General features: G+C 18.8%; 2 protein-coding genes across 2 annotated transcripts; both read left to right on the forward strand.

Annotated features, from left to right (window-relative positions):
- Positions 1–8,081: 8,081 nt before the first annotated feature.
- MKS88_002591 (fam-l protein) lies at positions 8,082–9,030 on the forward strand (the record flags this gene model as incomplete). Its single annotated transcript, XM_067215611.1, has 2 exons — positions 8,082–8,168; positions 8,296–9,030. The coding sequence occupies 2 exons, from the start codon at positions 8,082–8,084 to the stop codon at positions 9,028–9,030; spliced, it is 822 nt and encodes a 273-aa protein (XP_067074021.1).
- Positions 9,031–14,063: 5,033 nt separating this feature from the next.
- Positions 14,064–14,948, forward strand: MKS88_002592 (uncharacterized protein; the record flags this gene model as incomplete). The annotated part of the gene is made up of 2 exons (XM_067215612.1): positions 14,064–14,150; positions 14,277–14,948. The coding sequence occupies 2 exons, from the start codon at positions 14,064–14,066 to the stop codon at positions 14,946–14,948; spliced, it is 759 nt and encodes a 252-aa protein (XP_067074022.1).
- Between the last annotated feature and the right edge of the window lie 3,746 nt (positions 14,949–18,694).

An 18,694-nucleotide genomic window follows, 5' to 3' on the forward strand; every position in this document is an offset into this window, starting at 1 on the left:
TACCTTTCTTTTTAAATCGAGTTAAGTACTCAGTGTTCAAGATTAATTTTTTAGTTTTACTCCCGTTTAATTTTTAATTCTTTTTATGGCTAACTTGTATTGCTAAATATAGAATTAATATTTTTTAAAAAGGAAAAATAAATATAAATGTTGTATGTATTTGGAAAAATTTCTTTACTTACAGAGAAAAAAAAAAATAAATGAAGAGATCAAAGTGCAGGTAATTAAATTCTGTATGATTGGTACACAAATATAAAACTTTTATATTTGTACTGATATTTTTAAAATATTAATTTAAATGTTATTAAATTTTCTTTTGCAAGAAAGTAAAAATATGTGGTTTGTTATAATTTTTTTGTATCCAATTAACAATATTTGTTTTCATGGAACTATAATAATATGTTATAATCATAAGAATATGTAGAAGTATAGTTAAAAATATTGTCGTATATACACAAAAAAAAAAGGATGTTAAAGGAAATACAGTGCAAATTTGAAAAATATTTTTTTCATCTAAAAAAAAATTATTATATTTAAATTTTATATCCATTAAATACAATTGAAAGCAGTTATTTTATTAGTGAAATTATATTTATGTAAAAAAAATTATTAACAAAATTTTGAATTTATATATACACTGAGTATAAAATTTACACGGATTAATTCTGTTAAAAATATTTTAAGTTCTTATTACCTAAAGAACTTACAAAAGAAATATTTCTTAAATATTTTTATAGTTTTCCTTTTCTGTGGCTTATTATGCATTCATATATGCGTAAAAATATGTATATAGCATAATAAATACTACCAATAAAATTAAAAAAAATAAGTAAAATATATAACAATATAAATAGCGCTTTTATAAAAATTATCGTTATGAACCGTTCAATGAGAACTTTCTTGCTTACTAAAATTATAATTTCTAAAAAGAAATAGAAACAAAAAGTAAAATTAAGAGTCTATTTATAACAAAAACTTTTGCATTTATACTTTTTATATGGATATGATGTTATAATAATGTTGTATAATTAAAATGTGTCTTTATTTTGTATTATTGTTATTTTTTGTTTCCCTGATTATTTGTTTTATTTTTCAAAACAATATTCACTTATTAAGCAATTGAAGATTTACATACATAATAAATAATACTTATGCCTTTTTTTTAGAGTACTACTGGTAAAATTACCATGAAGGACGAATATAAGCATTTTATAAGATATCAAAACTAGCTTAATTTTAGTAAAGATCGAAAGAGAATATCAATTGCAATATGTAGACGGAAATAAAAAAAGGTATCGGAAAATTATGACTTAATAATGAGAAGATGAAATGCGATTAGAAAATGAAGAAAAGTATGTAAAATGCAAAAAAATAAGAAGTAAGAATTATAAGAATCAGTTAAAAACATAGAAAGAAAAATTAATTTAAAGAAATTAGAGACTTATTTAATTAAAAGAATTCTAAGAAAAAAGTAAAATAAAATGAACGAAGAACAACCTAAATTAATGTACAAACATTTTGAAGAAGTTGTATTAAATGCCGTGAGGATAGACAAATATATTGCTAAAAAAATATTTTCTATGCTGAATTTTTTATAAGAAAAATTATAAATAACATAAAAAATGTGTATTAGATGCAGTTCCTTATATATAAACAGATAAAATAAAGATCAGATTTTTTAGGAAGACGAATTTTGTAATAAAATATATTTTTGGAATTATGTTGAAATAATTCTTGCAAAAGTTTTAATGATATTTTTCTTGTTCCGTTCTTTTGTAACTACATCTTATTAGGCTGTAATATTCATAAGAACAAGTGGTGTAATACTTAACTATTCTTTCATAAATACATAAAAATTTTAATTACCAATAAAAGGAGTATATATTCCATATTTTAATCAACATATATTTTCACGAAACATTATTTTTTTTTAAATTCTACAAAAATTTGGTGTATCCTTAGTGATGTTACTTGACTAAATATTAATATATGTAATTTTTATAAAATCACTTAGATATACGAGAAAAGTTTTATATACTAAACGAAAATTAATGTGTATTCCTAAAAATTATTCGGGTTTAAACATATATTTTTCTCATTTATGCATTATATTATCTTTGGAAGTCAATTAAATATTCCTATTTGATATATCTATGCACCTAATATTATTATTCACTTATGACGTATACACTTGGGAAAAACTAAATATTTCATGTAAATATAAAAAATTATTCATATGTGGCACTGTTATTTGTGCGAATAAGCACAATTAATTAATTTTAAATAACATGCATATTTTTATTAGATATAATATTCAAAAAAAAATTTAGGAAAAAATATATACTCCTAAAGAAGGATAATAAAATCTGTAACATATTAAATTAGAAAATACATACTTAATAGAAAATGGTGCACATATACAGTCTGTATCATAATAAATTCCTCATAAAATATAATTCTAGTTATTAATATGAGAATTAAATTATTTTTATATAAATACGAATTTGTAGTATGTATCAAGATGACATCCAAATAATAGAAACATTTAATAATAAAGAAGTCAAATATTTCTAAATTTGCATATAACTTATGTATATATGCACATAAAAAATAATGATATAAAACAGTAATTTTCTGTTTTTTTTATTATGTAATATGGATAATATTATATAAAATATTAAATTTGATTATTTCGTTAATTCTTTCCGTTCAATTAATTTTTTCTTATAAGAGTAATTTTTTTTGTACAAATTAGTATCAATTTATTATTATATAATTAAAATTATATATATATTTCTTATTTTAATAATTCTACAATCATTATAGTTATATGATAGTATAAAAATCTTGGAATTATAAATAACCATGCTTTAACACATATAATTCATAAAAAATCAAAATTATTTTATTTATTATAGCCAAAAAAATATTATAATTTAACGTTGTAAGTTCTTTTTGCTAGAATTTATTTATAAATTAATAAAAAAACAAATACAATTTTATCGTTCTTTAAAATTTTCAAGGATAAAATAATATATCCATATTCACTTTAAATTACATTATATGTAATATTTTAGTTTTGTTTTTATTATTTAAGAATATTTATCTTGTAAAATATTTTAGTTGAAATTAATTTTTATTTAAATTTTTTTTTTCCAATTTTACATTTATTAGAAATATATTTTTTACTATATTTAATTAAATATTTTTAGAATTTTCTTTTTTATTTAATATTTCCATCGAAATTATAAATTTTACGTTTAAAAAAAAAGAAAAAAAGGGAAAATAGAAAATAAGAGAATTTTTAAATTTTAAAAGTTGATTTTTCGTAAAAATAGTTAATATTTATTTTTTTTTATTTTCCGAAAATTATAATATTTTTATTATAAAAGTAAAATACGAAAATATAAAACAATTGGGAGTTATTCCTTTGTAAATATGAAGATTTTGGACTTTAATGAAATTTAATAAAACAAAATAAAAATAACATTATATTAAATATTTATATATGGTGAATATATATCACATAACAGATTATAATTTGCGTAATAAATAATATTTTGTCGTTTTCTTCTTTCTTTTCTCATATTATAGCTATTATATGCAGTACAATAATTTATAAATATTAACTATAAAATAATGTTTAATATGATATTTACACACTAATATGTTTATTATTAGGATATATAGAAAAATAATTAATAGTTATATATCCATTTGTGTTAACGTACCTATTCAGGACATATATATATATATATATATATTTTTTTTAATATAAAAATAAAAACTTTAAAGGCTAAAAAAGCCGTTTTGTTTTATGTTTTTTTTAAAAAGTATTAATAAGTAAAAATTTTAATTATTCGGTTAGATAATTTAAATATACATATATTCAGATCACTTATCAATAGAATAATTTTTGTCTATAATTATTGTAATTAGTCTTGTATTTGTTGTAAATAAATCATTATTGCTAAAATTTAGGGGAAAAATATTTAAATATTTTTTTCCTTTTTCAATACATAATATTTTTATTTTATTTATGGAAATTAAAGCTCTTTTTAAAATAAGATACATAATGAAATAATAGTACAAATATCAGTATCATGTTATTAGTATCTTTCGAGTATCAACTGAACTTGTTAACTAATGAAAGATATTGTAATATGAACTAATTCCAACATGTACGGAAAAATAAAATATTTTATTTTAATTAAAACTTTTACATTTATACTTTTAATTTGGATATATTCATATTTAAATAATTTGGTATAAAGAAAACATTCAAGAAAAGTTGCTTAATATACTTTGCTGCTTTATATTACATATACATATAGATATACGTATTTATAAGAAACTTTGCATAGTAAATAAATATAACGCATTATATATATTATATATATTATATATATTCCTCTTATTTGTAATGTAACGTTTATGAATAATCAGTTAATAACTGCAAATAGATTATTGACTTCAATAACTTATAGATTATTATCAAATCATAAGTATAAACAGAAAATGAAGAATCTACAGAAGGTAAGTTTTCTGGAAATAAAGATGGTAATTCAAAGAAATGAAAAATATGAATAAGGAAATATTGAAAATTCCAAAAATGAAGAAGAGGAATTAGACAAGAAGCGAACATCTGCGTTGGGTAAAAATTCTGGAGCTACAGATAATTTTTTTGAAAAATTGAAAATGAAGCATTAATTGGTATAAAAAAATTGATGATATGTACTGACATTGATACGAAATCGTAATTAGTGAATGATTCATTAAAGAGATATGTTTTAGCGTTTTGTGGAATATTAACCCATTTTATTATAACAGTTATATGGGCTATTGTTTAATCTCTATAATCAATATATCTTAAATGTTCATTAGTATGTGGTATTTTAAAAGCTATTCATTTGTTATTATAATATAGAAAATGTTTAAAGTATGCAATATAATGAGGGAGAAAAGCAAAAGAGTTAAAAGGAAAATATGAAAATATGAAATTATTGAAACACAGTAATAACGAATAAATTTTTCTATGAAAAAAAAAAAATTTTATGTAACTAATAAAGATATACTTTTTGATAAGTGAAGTTATTTGACAAAAAAAAATCCCATATACGCAGATAAATTGTTCTAGACAATCTAGATGTATACTTATGTATATAGTTGAACAACAGCAAAAAAACATATGCTTAATTTTTATAAAATTTAGGTTATTTTTATATATTCTTCTGTCTTATAATGTATTTATTTGAGTACTTAGTATTCTAGTGTAACATATTTAAATCTACATATGTTATATAAAGATGTTTTTTTAGTTTTAAAAAAAGGTCAAATTAATATAGATCATTGTTCAGAAGAGAAATATGTGCTTTAAATGGGAAAATTTTATATATATATATGTGTTTTATGTTAACGTGTATTATTATATTTTATAAGAGTTAATTTAATTTAATATATAATATTATAATCAAAGCAACATTTCTAGAGCTTATGAGTTCATTTATATTTTTAATAATCATGTTATTTATCGCTTTTTTTTTTATAAATGTAAATAGTTGTTAGATAAATTATGTAAAAAGGTTTATTATAACTTAGTTTTAACTTTAGTACAACATGATAATATACCTTTAATAAAACTAGGTCCTTTTTTTTGTTGTACATATGTTTTTTTTTATTTATATATAAACTTAACATGTGTTTTTTTTAAAATAAAACATTATGAGAAATACGAAATTCATAGATTATATCATATATATATTTTTTTTAATAAATTTTTATATTTTTTGAATAATCTGTGAAAAATCTGTGAACATGTTCTAATGCTTTTTTTAGTTATAAAAATAAATTATTAATATTGTTTTACCAATATTAGAATTAATGAAACTTTACAATTATACAAATAGATAAAGCCTATATATAATGTAATTTTTTTAAATCAAATGGTTCATATAAATCCATTACATAATTATTACATAGATATCTATAATAAAATTAATGATTGTAAAATATTAATATATTTTTTTTGTGACATTATCAAGCGAATTTTTCTTTGATCTAACATTAGTGAGATACTAAAATGTGTCCAAAATCAAATACTTATTTTATACTATCTAAATCAATAACTACATGAATGAAAGTGAATAATATTATATATTTATAATCATTTATATATTTGTGATACCCTGTATTTTTGTTCTATAAATGCAATTCAATCAGTAGCAGTAAAATTTTAAATAAGTAACAAAATATTACGAAATTTTATAAACGATTACAAATTTTTTATTATTCATAAAGCTTTTTTTAATAATATAGAAGTAATTAAATGGAAATCCACGTTATGCTTCTAAGTTCGTAAAATTTTTATAATGCTTTTACTAATGCTATAATTTCTAATATATTTTAATTAAATTATTAAGCAATATTTTGAATATAGTAATGAATTATATCATTATCCCTTAAATTTATATATAAACTTTTATCATTATTAAATTTTTGTTCCTTTAAACATTCAATAACACAATATGAAAATGAACTCCAAAAATTTAGATTAATGTTTTATTTATTTTTAAGAGGTATATACCTTTGAAAGTGCACACCTTATACCATGAAACATATTAATTATTTCATTGTTTTCATAAAATATAGTTAGATGAAGATATAATGGTATTAGTAATTGAATCTATATACAAAAATTCACCACAATGTTTGTAAAAATTTTAATGTTTTACAATTTCTTTTTTTTCTTTATTAGTATTAAAATTTATAACATTTTATGAAATTATATAATTTTCTGTAAATAAAATGCACATATATATATAAGTATTATTACTTAGGGTTAAATTTATTCATAGGGAATAATTAACATTTTTTAATACAATTTTAATTTATAATAGGTGCATACATAATAGATTATTTTTTAAAATATTACGGTTGTTAAGCAAAAAATAAAAGGTAGATACATTTACGATTTTCTTACTTAACTTGCTTAATTGTCATTTTGATAGTGTTTAATAAATTTAACTTAAATATTTGTAAAAAAATTAAATGGTAAAGAAAAAGGATATGTATTTCTATTCTTAATAGAATTAAAAAAAAAATACTTAACCAAAAGAAAATTGTTCTGTTGTTATTGAATTTATAGTTGAATTACTCGGTAACATGTTTTTTTTTTTTTTTTTTTTGTTGCGTTTGTTCTCTCTATATATATATATAATTAAAAGAAGAAAAAAAAGAAAAAATCATTAAATTTATGAATAATAGAACAAATTTTCCATTATTAAAAATTTCATTCTCTAAATATTATGTAAAAAAAAATAAAAGATTATTTTTTATTTACCTTTAAAAAATATATACTTTTTACAGATTAGATACCATGCTACAAACTATATTTTTTAATTATATATTAATTCTAAAACGATGCATGGGCTATTGTGGCTACTAATACAAACAATACAAATAATGTAGCACTAAAAATTGTACAAAATATTTTTTTCGTTTATTATTAAAATTATTTTATTGTTATAAAAATTCATATTTTATTGGAAATATTATGTTCCTCCAAATATATATTTCTTAAAAAACTAGAATTATTAATGGGAAAATATCATCAAAATTAGGTGATACTCTATTAATATATTGAAAAACGTTTTATCTACATTCTCTATATTCTATATGAACTTATTATTTCCAAATGTTAGGAAATCATGTATACTTTTTTTCATTTTATTCTGATAAAAATTAATAAAAATGTTAATTACTATTTTAGATTAAAATACTAATTAATATTTTTTGAATATATAGTAATGAATTCAAAATATAATATTTTAATAAAAATTTCTTTTTTGTATCAACATTATGATAAAAAAATTATAATATATATTAATACTTCTTTTTTTTGTCTCTATTAATAAAGCATTATTATTTTATATATTTTATAAATATCTTAAAAAAAAAATTAACAAAAAAAAATAAAGAAATAAAATTAAACAAATAAATAGTATTCTTAATATTTTAAAGAATATAATATTTTTGTTAATTTTTGCCTTATTAAATATAGTGCAATATTATCTATCTACATAATGGGGAGAAAAATGAAGATTTTACCTTTTATTAATATTTTTACGTATATATTTTTCTCTTCGATATATAATTTTTACATTGAAAAGGTATAGCACTAATATTTAATTATATTTCTGCTTTTCATATTTTTGGTGTTTTATTTTTATATATAGTGTTTTTTAATAATAGAATATTTATTCTTTTAAATATTAAATGTATTCTTTGATCTTTTAGAGTACTTTCTATAAATATGGAAATGTGAAGATTATTGTTGATGGGAAATTATGTACAAGAATTAATAGATATCTAGCAAAATGTAACCAGAATAAAGATTTACATATTGTTGAATTAAAAGAAGAAATACCAAATAATAGAGTATATGAAAAAAAAAAAAAAGATATATCTAATAATGAAAAAGAATCTACAGGAAAAAAAGAACAACCAATTGGATGTTCATTAGAGAATTCGAACGTCAATAGATCATTTGTAAAACATAAATCCTGTATGTTTGAAACAAAAAAATACTCCCATCGAGAAAAAAAAATATTCAAAGAACTTGATTATATAGATTTTCTTAAAAGGAACAAGAATATTAGTGATAAGACTTACAAAAAAATCATGCGTAAAAAATTCTCATTACGATTAGGATCACCTTTATTATTGTTTTTGTTGTTATCAACTCTACTTATAGTAGATATATCTCTGTGTTATCCATCTGGAGGAAAGGGATTTTTGGAATTATCAGGATTGAAATCGAGTTTAAATTCCTGGGAGGCAACTTTGAAACAATATTTTAGTTGGTTATTGCCTGCTGCAGAAGGTACATCTCATAGTGTATTAGAACCATTATTTAGAATTGTATTATTTGTTATACCCTTATTAATAATTGGTTTCACACTTACATCGTACGTTTTTTATTACCATAATAAAGCTAAAAAATATGAAAAAATTAAGTTCAGTAAAAAGTGAAATGAATAATAAGGAATTACTTTTTTTAAGGTAATGTATATTTTAATATGATGTAATATCTACAATGTTATTCGTTATGTGTATAATAAACATATAGTTAATTACTGAAATTTTATACAAGCAATTTCATATTAGTGCATTTTCTAACTCCAAAAAAATAGAAATTTATGTTCTTAGTTTTTTTATGAATTTAAAGGTTTTGAGTTTTTATAACTTGTGTTTTAAATTATTATATTGTGTAATTATATATTACTGTATAATACATATATTTGTGTATTAAAATAGAATTCTATGAAAAGTATATATTTGTGCTTTAAAAAGCATACATAGCAGTAGAATTAACATAATTTTAATAGAGTATTTTTGTTTATTTTTATTTAAACTAATATAAACTATGCTTACTATTTTTTTTTTTTCTTAGAAGAAAATTACTATTTGTTTAAGTAATTAGAAAAATAACCTATTAGTTCTAATTTAATAATAAATGTTCCTTGTTGTGCATATAATGAAAGGGAGTAATCTATTCTGTCACAAGAACAATAAAATATATATTTTTTTTTTGCTTAGTAAAGAACATAAACTTTATTTTTTAAAGCAACTTTTATTTGAAATTTCTTATAAAAGATATTTATTGTAAATTTTTTGTTTTTATCAGATATGTAGTCTTCTTTGCATGGTGTGAATATCAAGGTATAAATATATAATATAGTATTTTTTTTAAATATGGATTAATTAAAATGATATAATAAGATGATCATACAAGATATTTCAATTTGAATGAAATAACAAACTTTCATAATACTTTTATTGTAATTAATTGTGAAATTATTTCAATTTTTTAAAAATTACTTAAATACATATTATATTGAAAATTTATAAAAAAAAATTCTCTCATTGCCTATGTATATGTAAAAATTACATTATAATAAGTTAATATAATGTATGAAATGTAAAAATATATCCGCTTATAATATATTGAAATTTTTTGTTTTTCTTTTTCATAATAGTAACTTTCTAGAAATATGTTATATATATCTGTAAAAAGTTAAATAATCATTAAAGGAAATAAAAATAAATATATATTTATTATAACAATATAATAATGTGTACGCATTTGTTTATATATATTTTCTATTCTTTATGTCTATAAGTATATTTATGAGAGAACTAATATTATTTTAAGAACACACAATTATTATATAGTTTTTATTGATCATTAATAACCTTTTCATATTTATAACGCTCATAATTAAAATAAAAAAAAAGTAAAAAAGGATGAATTCTTTTTATATGTAGATAATTAATAATAGTTAACATTGTTCTTATTTGTTGGAAAATTTTTTTATAATATCTATTTAAAAAATCATTCTATGTTTTTTTTACAATATTTAATTGAATAAGTGTAGTGTATAATATTTACAACGTAAAAGTTTTTAGAAAAATTTGTAATGATTTAATTAAATTTAATAAATTTGATTCCCTGATGGTTAAAATAAAATAATAATGTAAAATTAATATATATTATACTAATCCGACATACATGTTAAAAAATTATTATTTAGTCAATTAACATAACTATATATTTTTCGTTGTAAAAGAATATGCCAATTCCAATCAAAATGAAGCTACAATATATGGACAATTTTACATGGTAAAAATAAAAGCACTGATAATAAGAATATTGATAAAAGAATTAATTATTTTTAACATTTATTTATATATTATTTTTTTTTTCTTTTGTTAATATGCGTTATATCTGTATTTCATTAAAATGTTTTTTTCTATTTATATAAAATTTATGTATGGAATAATTACATTATATTAATATTTAATTCTTTTTATGGTAGGCATGCTCACTTTTCAATTAAAATATAAGAAAAGAATAAACTATTTTTCTTTTTAATTTATTTGCTTTAAGACATTGATAATTTCCGAAGGAAATTTATTTTGGATGATATGATAGGAAAATTTTCCTCTTTATTTTTATTTGCGTACTGCGAATTATATTTTAATAATTAATGTGTACGTTTTTTCTGAAAAATATTCTTAATATACTTTTTTTTTTATGTTATTTCTACGTAATGAGATTATGAAAGGTGTAATATATTATGGACGTCAAAAATATAAATTATATGTAATATATTTACTTTACGTTTATGCACTATTAAGAATTATATTGTATGTATGTTAATATAATTATATTTCAAAATTGAACTTATATTGTCTTTATAGAAATATAAAACATGAGTAATATGCCTAAGAGAGAAAAAGAAATTAAGATGATACCATAAAATTATTCTAATATTAAATTTTTATATACGTATTTGTATGGTTATTGAATAATAATTTTTGCATGCTTATCTGTAGGATTGAGGTACTCCTAATTTTATGGATGTTTTGTCTCTTAAATAATCTTTGGATATTAATATTTACGTCGATTTTTCGGATTCTTCTTTTTATTATATTTAAAATGATATTAAAAGTATCTTCGAATAATGAGAATCATAATTATAAGTAGAACAATTTTATATGTAGCTGTAATGCAAAATATTAATTTGAGTGAGGTAATCAAAATATTCCTAGCATTTATTGCTATTCAAAAAAATACCAAAATCTAATATATTATAATTTGTAAAATTAGCGTGCATACAATTCTGTACTATTTTTTCGTTCAATTTTTTTAAGTTTTTAGAAATATAATTACATGTATAATCATGTACGTTGGATGTATCATTAATATTAAAAGAAAAATCCGTAAGTTTATTAATAATGTTATAGATACACTAATGTCCTTATTGTGCTATAAATAAATTCTTTAATTTACAATATATCCATTATTTGTTATGAAAGCTATAATTATTACAACTTCTTACAGTTATATTCTATATATTCTCTTCATATCTATTGTAATTTTCATTAGATATTTGCATGATGCATTTTTTCAAGAGGATTTTGACAATAACAATGAATAAGTATTTTAAAATTAATCTTGTTCGTTCAAAAGTACATGGAATTATTCTTACTTATCATATAGGGAACTCTTATTTTAAATTATCTCTTGAAAATTTAGAAGTAAATTTTTAGTAAACAATTTAAAACGCTTTTAAAAAAAAATTTTTTTTTTCTTATATTTAATAAGAAATATTTTATTTAAATAATAGATAAATAATAATTATTTTTGAAATATAAAGGAAAATTTATTTAATTTCTTATTTTAAAAAACTTCTATACGCTCTAGTAATAACATAAAAATTTTAAATTAAGTATATTACTATTTTATATAAATATAAAATTTAGATAATCCATAGATATATTAGAAAATTTTTTTATCTTATTCAAAAAAATTTCATGAATATCAATTATTAATAATTGTTTTCTAATTATGGTGCATTATTAAATCATAAAAGAACTATAAATAACTTATGAGTCAGAAATTTATGTATTTTAAAAAATATGATAAAACTCGAAATATTAAATTATATAAAATATTTGTAATTATTTAACATATTATCATTTTACAAAATTTAAATTTATGATATTGCAATAAATTCTACTAATAATATAAAATAAAACAACTTTTATTTAATTTACTTAAATATAAGCTATTGCGTTAAAAACAATTTTGATTTAATAACTATATATGAAATTTTAAAATACTGTTTATATTTAAGAACTGTTACTTATAAAATTAATATACCTTTTATATTTATGAATAATAGTGTGGCATTTATATATTGAAAAGGTGTTAACATTTCTATTATTATCTCAATATTTTCTTTTTCCGTTAAGAAATCTACCATTTTCATCGATACAAATTATTCATATTAATAATTTGTATTAATGAAAGGAAATAATATAGACTAGTAAATATGACATATAATAAATAAATTATATTTGAATACATATTAAACATAGATTATTATAAAGTATAATTAACAGTAATAAACACGCTTGAATATTCCGTACATATTTTATAGTTAAATTATATATTTTATTTCTATGCATGTTTAGTATAGAAAAACACCATATTTAAATTGTAATGAAATAATTTGCCTGTGAATTCATAAGTAAATTTATTTTGATAAACCTAATTAAATATCATTATTCAAATTATATTAATAGAAAATTATTTAGAATTAAAAAATACTTAATAAAATTTGCCACTCATAATTATTTTAGAAAGATGTATAAAAGAGATAAAATAATTTTTAAGTTTGCATTAAACACTTAGTTAAATATTTTATGGTAAATATACTGATAAAAAATAAGAAAATGTTTATATAATAAAAATATAATTTTTTAGCATTTATTCAATGTTTCACACATAACACAATAGATATGTTAAAAACAATATTATTATATAATTCGATATATTAATTAAAATATTGCATCCATATTTGTCATTATTATAGATATAAGATTATACTATAAACAATTTATTTAAAAAAAATAAGAAAAATATAAAGAATAGTTCACGTATTTTTTTCTGTGCATATAATTTATATAATTATATATATAAATTCGTATTTAAGTTTAATATTAGAATTGCAGTGTAATTACATTTTCATAGAGTAATAACTAATTCAGTATAATTTAGTGTTATTTAAATTTCGTAAGAAAAATATTCGATAATAATGAATAGAACAAATTATAATTATTATATTTTATATATTTTATGCACTCTTGTTATGTTATTGTTTATACGAGAAAAAAAAAATAGAAAAAAAAATTTTTTCGAAGAATTTAATTAAATATTATTTAATTAATGTACTACTATAGATTTAATTTATATGTTTTTAGTATTTGCGAATGTAACATAAATAGATTACTTTAAATAATATTATATTAAAAATTTAACAATATATTTTTACAGTTATAATACATGTATTCTGTAAAAATCATTATATGTATGTTTAAATGCCAATTTAATTAAAGACTAAAAATAGTAAAAATTGTATACTTGCTACTTGGATATATATTAAATTATTGTAGAATTTTTTTTCGCTGATATGATAATATTAAAAAAATAGAAAATGGAACAAAAAAAGAAGATGCTCTTTTTAATTAATATTTCTATATTTGTGTTTTTACCTTGGGTATGCCTTCTCTATAGCGACATGGTAGGTTATTATTATTTTAGTAAATTCGTATTACTTATTTTTTTATGTTTTATTTTTATTAATACTTTCTTTTAGTATGAGCTTATTCTTTTTTTTTAAATAATAAATATTTACTTTATTTATTAGCTTACATGTAATCATCTGCTTGTTGGAGACTATAAGCTTTATAAAAAATTACATACGAGAACATATCGATTACTAACAAAATGTAAACACAAAAGATATTCAAATATTGCAGAATTAAAACAAGAGATACCAAATAATACAGTTGGCGAAAAAAAAAATATATTTATTAATGAAAAGGTTAACAAAGGAAAAAAGAAACATTCAAATGAAAGATCATTAAATAATGTAGGCATTTATGAACAAACTAGAAAATATAAAACTTCTGTACACTCGAGAACAAAAATAAATTTTGAAAAAAGAGTATTAGACAAATTATATTACAAAAATACAGTTAGATTTACTGTGAATGCTGATTTTAAGTTTTTAAAATATACTATAACAAGAAAATTACGTATGATGTGTGCTGTATATATCTTCTATATAATACTTGGTATAGCAATATATGCTTTAATACATTCAAATATGATGCCGTGTTCTAAAAGCTTTATATTTAACTTGCTTTGGTGTAATGTAGCAACAATAGCATATGCAATGTCCCTGCTTATAGTTATACCATCCTTATATTATATCTACAGAAAAATTGCAAAATATATAAAGTTAATATATAAAAAAAGTGAAATGCATAATACGGATTATCCTTATCCCAGAAAAGTAGTCTTTAAGAAAAATTAATATATATAATTCTCTATTTGATATACCTAAAAAACAAACATATTTATAACTGATTAAATTTTATGATTCCAACCTTATGCCCCTGGAATTTTTAATTCACAACGCTAAAAATATACATTTTTATTTTTTTTTGTAATTTGAATATTTTAATATTTTTCATTCTGGATTGTAATTTAGTTCCTCAGCATAAATCATTATAAGTGTTCACATATATATTTCTGTATTTAAGATTATTTTTTTGAAAAATACATATATGCGTCTTAAAATTAATATATAAGAGATCAGAATATATAATTTTTCTTATGTGTCGATTTATATTTTTTATCGAAAAAAATAGTACATTTATGCTTTTTTCTTTATCAAACCTTAAATACTTCTCATTTTATATATATATATGTATTTTTTTATTCGTTATTACAAAAAATAAAATTAAATTAAGAAGCGAATACTACATTGGTCCAAATAAGCTATATTTCAGAAATAGGAATCTAAAAAGAAAGCTTTAATTTTAATAGTATTAAATTTAAAATATACAAAAAAGAAATTATTGATGTGGGTAATCAAAAATTAAATTTAATATAATTTTTATATGTTCTATAAAAAGATGTATGTTCCATTTAATTTTTATATTACGAATACGAGAAAAAATTTAATATATCATTCTGATGCATTAAAAATTTTGTCTGCAACGGAATTGCACTAATACACTATAGCCATAACAATTAGCATTGGTATTATTGATATGACTGTTATTAAAGAAATATCAATGAGTTTCTAGAAAAAAAAAAGAAAGATAAGAAAAAAGACATGAACAGTGAAAATTTTTAACTATTCTTTTTTTAATATTAATAAAATTTTTTTTTTTCATGTTATATATTTTTTGTGCATAAATGAAGGTATGTTTTTTATTACTGAAATTATTTTTTTTTTAAATATAGTTTTAGTAAAATTTTGAAATGCTTTCTTCTCTAGTAGCTAATTTTTATAGATTATGATAAAAATATGTTAAGTTTCTGTTACGTAAGTAAATCCATAAGGAAATGATACTATTTAATTATTTTTTTTTTTTTTTCTTTATATTAACTTACTATAAAAAATGTGTGCATGTTTATACAAATAGTTTAGTAAGAAATGTCGATAAAATAAAAACAATGAGTAAAACATTTTAAGCATCAAAAAATAATTTTTAATTATATAACAATATGAAACATATACAGAACACTTTCCTCCACTTTAGATATATGAATACAACAAAGAACTGCTTGAAAAACAAAATTAAGTTCCTAGTAATTATAACAATTTTGGTACATATCCTTTTTATATGGACAAGTCAATGTTACAATAGTATAATAATATAACTACATTGTTCATATTTCCGGTTTTATTTATAAAAAAAGAATTTTATTATAATTAGATAAAAAAACACTCTGAAACAATAAATAATATTCAGGTTTCTTTTTTAAATCGCATTTGAAATGAAGGTAAACCTACTTATAACTAATACATTTCTTTCTAAAAAAAAATGTTTTTCTTGTAATTATTAACTATCTGTTTTATTCTTAATAGAAAGTACGTTCATAAAGAATCGATTTTTGTATAAACACAAATATCATTTAGATCTGGCAGATATACCTCTATATATTTATGCTCAACTGATAAAATATATATTTTTATAATTTCTTGAAGTTAGAACGTTTGTATAATTGCTTTCTACTTAAAATGCAATGTTTTTCTAGAGCTCTTTATTGTGAGGTAGCATATATATACATGTATTTATTTTATGTGTTACATAAAAAACGAAATAGATATGGATAAATATTTATAGCAATAATTTCTTCTTTGTTTGAAGAAATTGCATACATATGTTTAATGTAAATTTATATTAAATTATATGTGTGTATATTTAATATAATGCACAATATTACAATAAATATTTCATTCGACTGAGGTAATTTATATTTTTAACAATCATACTTTTTTTTTTCCTTTTTATAAAGATTTAAGTGGTACTCTGGAGAATTGTTTAAAAATAATTATCATATATTTATTTTAATTTAAGTGTATGATGTTGTTCTTCATTTAATATAACAAAATTCATGTGTTGTTTTTTTGTTTCACATTTATTTTTTTCTTAAATATAAACAGACTACGTAATGTTTGTAAAAACGAAACTATTATATAAATATATATATATAAAATATTATTTCATATATGGGTAATGATTACAGATTTTTATTTTTATTATATATTTTAAATACTAAAGTATGAATATGCACTAATATATTTTTATGTTTTATGGATGCATTATAATTAAGGCATTACGAATTTTATAATTTACAAAGTTTTTTAGTTAAATTAAGGATTTAAAATCCATGTGTCTTTGGTTTTTTAATTTATAGTATATAAATTTCTATTATAAATATTACCTAGATATCTATAATTATAAACTAATATACTTTGTTATTTTTGAAAGTATTAAGAGAGTACATTATTTAACAAATATTTGTCTAATATTAGCAAGTGTCATATAGGAAATAATTATGCTGTCGTGTCTCAAATAATAACTACCCAGTAAAAATGAATAATATATTTTCAATGATATTCAATAATCACTAAATACATTGTAATTTTATAAACATATACATTTTCTTTTATAATACCATTATATACATAATAATTTATTTTTTGTGGTACACTATACTTGTATCTAATTCTTGCGTTTACTTCAATAGCTATAGAATAATAAATATTTGGAAAAATATAAGTAACTTATGTCAATTACCGCGAATTATTCCCTATTTGTAATCCTTTTTTTAATAATACAAACCTTTGTGAAAGTAAATCCGCAATATACATGTAAGTTTATAAAAATTTTTTGATACATTTATTAAGATTATTAGATACTATATATTTTAATAAAAATATTGATTTATATTTTTTATATAAGAATGAAGTATGGGGTTTTTTCTGAAATTTATTTTTGAGTTTTTGATATGAATAAAAACTAATTTGTTTAAAACTCCTCTTCCGCAAATTTAAATCGAACTTAAATTAATATACTTATCTGATTTATTAGTAACACAATATATATTTTTGAAAATATATTCCGAAGGCCATGAAAAAACTAAATTATTTCATTTTTTGGAAATATATAGTTGGATCTAGTAATATATATAGCATTATTTGGATATATACATATAAAAAATTTTACGAACGTGTTAATAAAAATTTTCAAAGGCCTTTAAAATTTTTTTTATTATTTTCTTATTGCAGTTACATAGCTGTTAATTTAATTATATTTTATAAAAATTACCTAAGTAATTATGGCAATCCAAATTGATATCCAAGAAGAATATGTATATTTACTGATAATATATTTAAATAGATATATTATTGGTCTAAGGTTATTCTGCTATTAATATATTTTATTCACGAATAACTGTTTTTTTTTTTTTTTTTTTATTACTTTACTACTGAATTTATATACATAATTATAAAAAAGAAAAAAATAAAGTTCCTAAATTTAAAAAATTTTCATTTGAAAAATATAGTATAAATAATGCATATTTATAAATAATAACTTTGAAAAATTATATTAAAAAAATAAAAAATCATTCATTATTTACCTTTAAAACATATATATCCTTATAGAATGGGTAGAAGCATACAAATTTGATATTAAAAATATATTATAGTACATAAATGATTTTTATATTATAAAGTATAAATCATATATTACTATTAAT

The sequence above is a fragment of the Plasmodium brasilianum genome, chromosome 8 (assembly GCF_023973825.1).
Source record: "Plasmodium brasilianum strain Bolivian I chromosome 8, whole genome shotgun sequence".
NCBI classification, from domain to species: domain Eukaryota; phylum Apicomplexa; class Aconoidasida; order Haemosporida; family Plasmodiidae; genus Plasmodium; species Plasmodium brasilianum.